The sequence below is a fragment of the Lathyrus oleraceus genome, unplaced genomic scaffold, assembly GCF_024323335.1.
Source record: "Lathyrus oleraceus cultivar Zhongwan6 unplaced genomic scaffold, CAAS_Psat_ZW6_1.0 chrUn1170, whole genome shotgun sequence".
NCBI classification, from domain to species: Eukaryota; Viridiplantae; Streptophyta; class Magnoliopsida; order Fabales; family Fabaceae; genus Lathyrus; species Lathyrus oleraceus.
Window position 1 is genome coordinate 4,911 of NW_026113561.1, and position 8,280 is coordinate 13,190.

The 8,280-nt window shown below is 34.4% G+C and overlaps 1 protein-coding gene across 3 annotated transcripts; it reads right to left on the reverse strand.

Annotated features, from left to right (window-relative positions):
* Positions 1-298: 298 nt before the first annotated feature.
* LOC127115123 (uncharacterized) lies at positions 299-3,354 on the reverse strand. 3 transcript variants are annotated; one of them, XM_051046750.1, is made up of 2 exons: positions 1,826-3,354; positions 299-840 (listed from the first exon to the last, which is right to left on the reverse strand). In XM_051046750.1, exon 1 carries the CDS (start codon positions 3,228-3,230, stop codon positions 1,830-1,832), a length of 1,401 nt encoding a protein of 466 aa, XP_050902707.1. In that variant the 5' UTR covers positions 3,231-3,354; the 3' UTR covers positions 299-840; positions 1,826-1,829. The 3 variants fall into 3 exon arrangements, with proteins under 3 accessions (XP_050902707.1, XP_050902708.1, XP_050902709.1); XM_051046751.1 differs by having other exon boundaries at positions 1,816-3,354; XM_051046752.1 differs by having other exon boundaries at positions 1,798-3,354.
* Between the last annotated feature and the right edge of the window lie 4,926 nt (positions 3,355-8,280).

Sequence of the window (8,280 nt, forward strand, 5' to 3'; positions counted from 1 at the left end):
GGGGAAAATATGAAGTTCTGGAATCAGGTTTCTAAGAGAAATGGGAACAGATTGAAAAAAAGGAAATTGATTTAATTGTTTTATTTTTGTTAAAATAAATAAATGGTTGAGATATGTTCATACTATTTTTTATTAAATGTTTTAATTATAATTGTTGTTCATCATTTAAATAGATGGATGCTGGGATTACCTCACATTATTTCCTCCAGTTTTTTTCTTCATGGGAAACATTCTGTTCCCCTTGTCATACATATCAAAATTTATGTTACCAGGATAGGTCTTAAATTAAATAAAATTTATTAAATAGTTAATGGTGTCACGTGTCAAAAAATACAGAAGAAAAAAAACTTTTTTTTTTTTTTTTTTGCATTTAGTAGGGTACGAACCCAAAAAGAATAAATGCTTAGCCATCTCTGGCACCATTTCCACTTGCTGAATCATCTATGCACAAAATGCTTAATATTTATTGCAGAAAAGGGATGGCATCAGACAAACAAACACATCCAATCTCTCATTGCTTCCTTATACTTCCTAGCTTCACCTTCGCCATCTACTTAATATAACTTCCCTCCCACCATTTTGCAAGCAATATTATGTGTCAAATCACCAAACCACTGTTTCATATCAACCAAAATCCCTCCTTTTTGACAACCCTTTATTGATCACTGCTTGTTCCTGTATTTTTTGGTATCCAGATTGATCAGAAAATTGCAGGAGAGTATTGATGAAACCTTGGTGAATAACACATTAACATTCTATTCAGAGATTGGAGAAAATACAGGAAAAAGCGAACCAAAAGAGTTTGTAGAAACAATGATGAAGAAAACTGCAACATTTTTCCTGCAATAAGAACACAAGAGTATATGAGATAGAGGCTGCAGTGAGAGAACTTTTATCCAGATTAATAACACTATCCACTAAAGTAACAATAGTATTCACAAACATTGCATGCCTGATGCATTCATTCTCGCTAGCAGCTAGATAACTTGTGCGATGAGGAGTGAATGGAAGAGCTCTGAAGGTTAAAGGCAAGTGTCCTACCAGAGCAGCGTGCAATAGTAAACATAAAGCAAATAACATGGCAGCTATAACTCATGATATAAATTGATGCAAAGAGACAAATTTTACCAAAAACATTGCAAAAGTTAATAATTAAATCAAATAAAAGTGAGACCTTCCACTATTCATATCAGACCAAGATAAGCGAGCAAGACTAGGAGAAACAGTAGCTTCACTAGTACGAATAAAAGGAAGGCTTCACTGGATTCGTTACCACTTGTTGAATACCTATTATGGACAGTGCCCGGCGACCAAAATTTCCAACTCGTGGAGATGGCTCACAATTTAACACTTTTTCTATTGGTTGGCTTTTTGTGGCTACATTAACTAGTGCCATTAAGCATAGAAACCTTTGGATGAACATATGAATATTTTCAAAGTTCTCACATACATAACACAAACACCTAACTTGGAAATTAAGCATTTGAAACTTCAAAGTTCTAAAAAATAAATTTGGGCATGTTTATAATAGACATTCACAAACTCATAATACGAGAAGTTTGTATATCAAGTCAGTATCTCATCAAATACTCGCAATGAAGTCACATAACATAACACCATTCAAAATGGGACTTTTCTTGGTAACAATCAACGCTGATTTGGCTCATATAGAACAGAGGTTTAAAAAACAGAGAACTAGTTGGAAACAATCAAAATAAGACTTTTGTAATAAGAGAGTTAATCAAAAGAAATATGACTAGTTAAACCAACTTAGAGAAGCATAATGTGAAATATTACATTCGACCTAGAAATTACTTTTGTTTACCCGATCATGCCATCCTCCTTGCCTTCTTCTCCTTATGTTCATCACCACTTAGATTAAGATCGCCCATCCTCTTCTCCAAAGGGGGCTCTTCAGCACCTAGTGATATGCCAAGCACCTCATTGGTGATTTCTTCTAAATCTTTTAAGTGCAACAGATGCTCTGCACGTCTCTTCATCAGGCATGTCACTCCATATCTCTTCTTGATTAACATCACACCATCTTCTATGTGCTCCTTCAATTCAATCTCACTATCACTACAATTAGCCTCCCACAAGTCATAACCAAGAGCATAATCACCCGTTTTCAAAAGATAACCCAGATGAGTCTTGATACTAAATCTCGTATCATTCTTTCCCAACTCATTCACTCGAGCAATCTCAACGTTAGCTAAATTGAATTTCTTACCATCAACATTAACCTTTGACAAAACCTCCTTAACATCAAGCACAATATATTCCACAAACTCTTCCTTTGTGAGCAAAGACTTGAAGGGTGCCCTCCAATACATATCACCATCTAAGCAACACTGCGTCGAGGTAAACGGATCAAGCAAAGTAATAACATTACTAACCTTAGTACAAACAACAATAGGACCGATATTTCCCACACTCGACGCAACTTTAGGAGGCAGAAAAATCAAATCATGGCGACAAATGGGACAAACTTCAACAGAAAAAGTGTATCTATAATCATCTGTATCATGAGAAACAAGTTCTTTACTCTCAGAAACCCTCACAGGAACCCGTCCCTTGATAAAATCAAGAAGCTTGTTAACATGAATTCTGTGGGAGAAAAAGTAATCAATACCGTGTTTCATCTTATTGATTCTCACGGCATAAGCAGCAACACGATGCTTCGAAATACCATGATCCAATCGAAAGAAACTACGTTTAAGACATCCATGTTGTCTTAATTGCACAACAGAATTCCATTCATCATGATCAGGCTGAACTCTTGTACAAGATTCACAGATGCAGTTGTGTTGAACAAACTCAACAAGATAAGATTGTTGAAGAGTTTCTGCATTAAGAACCTCTTTCTGAACAGTAGCCCTAATTTTGATAATCTTTGAAATTGGTTCATATAGAATTGTTTGAGAACGAACCAATCTGAGATTATTGAAACTCAAATTCTTTTCTAGTAATATTAAACAAAAATCAAGAAGCTGTTTTGGTTGTAATTGTAGTTTGATCCATGATTTGAGAGGTTCGGAGTAGGTTTTGCATTGGGGGCAATGAAGGAGATGGAGTTTCTTGGGTAACCCTAATGTGATATCGTTTTTTGATCGTAAACATTGGATGCATGTATTTGATGAATCTGGTTGAATTGGGAAATTGCATTGGGAACAAGGAGTGGTACGGAAGGTTCGATCAGGTGTCATAATATCAACATCGTCTTCTCCCATTTGAAATCGAAGAGTATAGAAAAGGAAAATTTGAGATTAAGAAGCGAAGGAGGTTTCGTCGCTACTTACATGATGAGGCTTCTCTAGGCTTATATTGCTTGAAGCTTACTCCAATTATATTTATGAGTAAAAGTGTTTTTGTTTTCCTTAAATGCCAATAAATTTATTTATATGCATTAATTACTTAATATTAATTGCTTTGATTTTAAATAAGATTTTCGCTTCAGGACAAAAGGATTAGTACTTTTGAATTAGTTGTATTTATAGTTAAATCTAATTGTATTGACTTAACACAATTAGTTATATGAATTATACTCTAATATCTTCCCTTAAAGACAATGTCATCTCTTAGTAACAATGAACTTGACCGAATGTGGAACTTATCTCTAAGCTGAAGAAAGGTAGGAACATGTTGAATTATTTGATCTTGCTAAGCACCTTTTCCCTTAGGAAGAACATGTTGAATTATTTGATCTTGCTAAGCACCTTTTCCCTTAGGAAGAACATGTTGAATTATTTGATCTTGCTAAGCACCTTTTCCCTTAGGAAGAACATGTCAAGTTCCATGTGCCATGAAGGATTGAATTGTGAGACAAAGCAACTATGCTTAGATTGTCACCAAAGAGCACATGTATTGTAAATGGAGCCAATGAGAAGGGATTGGATACATAGGACTTTAGAAGATGAGTTCACTATTACAAAATATATTTTTCGTAACACCAGTTTTACAACGGTCATTATGTAAACCGTGGTAAATAGTTTATTTTTGGACGTTTTTTTTCTTTTCTATTTACTAAAGGACATGTCACAACGGTCATATGTAACAATCGTAGTGAAATGTACATGGAGTGAAATGGTTTGAATCCCAGCACGAACAATTTGTCATTTATCGTGATAATAATGTGATTGACCTTGTATATCACCATTGTTTTGTTTTCAAACTGTGGTGAAAGGGGTTACTTATGTATATATAAGCGAAATTATCTCTCGCTTCAGTACATAACTGTCGTCTCTCTCAAAACAAAATCCTATTAACTTTTTCACTCGTCTCTCAAAATGAAACTCTAACAACTTTGTCACTCATATGAAACCCCAAAACTAAACCATAACATCAAATTTAGCCAATGAGTGTTAACAGGTTCGTTTTCACTATGGATTTTTTTCAAAATTTGTTTCATAATGTTTGAAGTTTCTGCTTGTTTTGACTTGTACGTAAGGATGTTTGTTTCAATAAAGAAGACGTAGCTAAAGTTAGCGTTGCAAACTTGTGTGAAAGATCCAAAATGACATCCATTCGAAATATACACAAGTTAGAAGCTCTAACTTTAGCTTCATCCTTATTATTGTGGACACGCCATTATGGGACATGTGTGGTACATTTTTTAACCATTATAGTACTTGATATATTTGTTGTATCGTGTATGTTGTTTATGGTTTGTTGTTGATGAATGTTTTTTATGGATGTTGTTGCTAATGTTTGTTTAAAATATGAGTTTATTATATATTATGTGATTTGAGTATTTTTCTAATCCCTTACCGAATATATAACTTTTAATTGTATTAGAAAATTATAATATATAAATAAAGTTGTATTAGAAAACAAGTACATGTTCAATTCTTGATAAGAATTCTTCAATCAGTTATCTGCATGTTGTTCTTTGATAGTTAGAACTTAGTTTAATGGTTCTAGATCTTTAACCCCCCTCTTTCCACCTCTAATTTTATTTATAAACTAATAATATTTTTCAAATGAACTAGAGGTGAAGGCAAGGGTGGTTTAAGAACTAGGATAATTAAACAAAATTCTAACTGTTACAGAGGTAAATGCGGATTAGGGGTTGAAGAACTCTTGTCAAGCATTGAACGTGAACTTGTTCTTCTAATATAACTTAATTTTTTATATTATAATATTCTAGCTCAGATTGAAAGGTTATATATTTAGTGAGCATTGCAAAATAAGCATTCCACATAATTTATAATAAACTCACGTGTATATATCACAACAGTTGTTTAGCAAAACCGTTGTTAAATATTATTCATTAAAGAATATCACAACGGTTGCTTAAAGTAACCGTTGTGGTAGATAGTATGCTACAAAGATACAAATCACGGTCACATGTCCATGGTAGAAAGATGCATACATGCAATCACACTTTACCTCACAACGGTTGGACCAACATGGTGGTATCCCTTTACCAACCGTTGTGATAAGTGTTTTATGTAGTAGTGGTTGGACAAACTCATATATTCAGCTTCAGTGTGGGATCTGACCACTAAAGTTTGCTTCTTTGACAACCAGGATATGAGGTTAGGACCTAGCAAAATACAAGACTTATGTCGTATGAGTCAGTTCCTAGTCTGCATCAAGGAAGCCTTATGGGTAGAAGTGATTGAGTTAAAGTTGGCTGAAGAAAAATACCATGATCAAGTGACCCTTTTAAGTACCTCAGTATTCTCTTAACAACTATTTAATGACTATCAAGAGGTTGTGAAAGAAACTGGCAAGCCTTATTGACTGCAAAGCTTATTTTAGGCCTAGTGATAGTAGCATATTGGAGAGTCCAAACAACAGATCTATAAAATGTAGGGTCATGATGACCTCCCAACAAGTATACTGATAACGTCGAAGTAATAGTAAAAAGATCGTCTCTGTGAGAAATAATTTAACCAGAAAATTGTGTGCGATATTAAGTAATTAAAAAGGGGGTAGGGGTTTGAAAAGTGGTTCTAAAACAAGAAATTATAAGATTAAATTCAAGGCGTGAAAAACGATTTAGTCTTTAATATCGAATCTCCTTTTTTTTACCTTTTGATGAACTGTGTATCTATTGAGTTTCAGTTAAGTTATCTCATTGCAAATTAACATAAACTACACCCAATTCCTTGTTGTGTATCTCATTAATTTATACAATAATCACCTAATTCCTTAGGTCAATTCAAATTTAAATTAGGCGCTCTAATAACATTAATTCATAAGTAACAACTTCTAATTACATATATCTAGTTAATTACAAAGTTGAATAAATTGTTTAGTTCAAATAATTAGACTAACGGTCACAAATTCCTAATTATCTAGATTAATTTGTACTCCCGTAAGCGACAAAAAGCATTAAACACAAGAAAAATTTAAATAAGATAATAACATTAAAGTACTCAACAAATCTCAAACAGACATATGATCCAACAGAGTAAAAATAAAATTCATCTAAAAAGATCTAATATAGAGAAACTTAGTTACTCATTGATATATTAACAAATACCATGAATGGAGAAGTATTCATCATCAAAATCTATGAAACAATTTCTCTCCAATGACTCAAATATGCTCCAAAATGACCCCTTGAAAGTACATAGTGAAGCTAGCGGAAATATACCCGAACGCATCGCACGCTCGAACATACAACAGAGTCAACATCGAACTTTATTTATTCCCGAAGGAAAGGGAAAACATCGATAAAACCTGGGAAAAGAGAATATGGGTAAGGAAGTTGGTTATGCAAGGGGAAGGTATTAGCACCCCTCACATCTGTTGTACCCAACAAGAACCGTTTTGATTTTTTTTGCTCGAATGAGTGTTATATCTAAGGATTACTCGCGAAAGGATAAATGGAAAAGAAAAAGAATAGATAAAGTGCTCGGTGAGGACTGGGTCCCTCATGTCTACGTATCCTTATAGTGCAATAAGAAATTTAGAGCTCCGTAGTTCATAGAACTAATGGTGGAAGGTGAAAAGAAGTTGTGATACAAGGTATGGTCTGAACTAAAGGACTATGTTGTTTGACTCCAAAAAGGGATGAAATCTGAACCCAATAGTAAAACGAGCGTTGACCAATACGTGGGTAGCCAGAAGTATATGCCACTATATATGGTATAGCCGAAAACAAAGAGAATTAAATGTTTGGTTTCACAGCACAAACAACTCTTGGTTCACAAACTGACACAAGATGGAGCTCAAAGAGATAGTGTATTTGGCTCAAAGATAATTGTATATCACATGGAGTGACTGATTCAATGATTGAAGGTAGATGATGATTCATGAAAGATATGAATGGTGCCCTAAGGCAGAAGAAATAATTAGGATTGTGCTTGCCAAAGTTTCGAAGTCTTGTGCCTACGTACTCTCACTGTGCAATGAGAAAGTCAGAGCACTCGTAGTTCGTCGAACCACGAGAACAAAGAGAGATAACAAAGAAGTGTTTGTCTAAGCAGTGGGGACTCACAAGATAAACAATTTCAAAGGTATGATTGCAGTGATGAACAGTAACTGCAATGGAAACAAAGAGAGAGATATTTGTATAAGCAACAGGGACTCACAAGACAAATAATTTCAAGGATTAATTGCAATGCTGCTTAGTACAGGGAATTATCACTTGCTGGGGAGTAATCAATTTGAAATTAAAGAAGAAGAATATATTGGATCCATGAAGGAATAAACTATGGATCAAAGAGCAAACATGCGTCTTAGCTAAAAAGAAGGAATAAAGTGTTTGTTTACAAGATAAATAACTATGGGTTCACAAGGTGGACTGTCGCTATATCATCCTAAAAAGGGTATATATGGAGTCCAAGGAAAGGTGATATTAATCTAAAAAGATGGTATTGATTGAATGGAAAAAGAATGATAGGATTAATAAATATGGTAGCTCACGGAGAATCTGAATCTCTCGTGCCTATGTATTCTCATTGTGCAATGAGAAAGTCAGAGCTTTCGTAGTTCAGCCCACTAGGGCTGGCAGCAAGATAAGGCCAGAGAAATGATATGATAATGGAACATGAAGAGTGCTTGACAGTCATTTGATATGACCCACACTAAAGTTTATGAATGAAGACGAATGTTTTGAGTAGCTAGGGCCTATGCCCCATATGCAAAGTCACTCTAGACAAGGGTAGGAGAAACTCTATCTCATCATTCCTCATTACTTAAGGCTCATGGTATGTAATATCTATCATAACTGACAAGTTGTTAGGGAAGAATCCTCCTTGCTGCTCCTTGGATTAATGTTGCTTTAGTGAAGAAGGCTTGGCAATTTATTTGATTCACATTGTATTA

What these genes read in the sequence shown, in the direction of transcription:
- LOC127115123 (XM_051046750.1), bottom strand. Translation starts at nt 3,230, where the DNA reads ATGGGAGAAGACGATGTTGATATTATGACACCTGATCGAACCTTCCGT.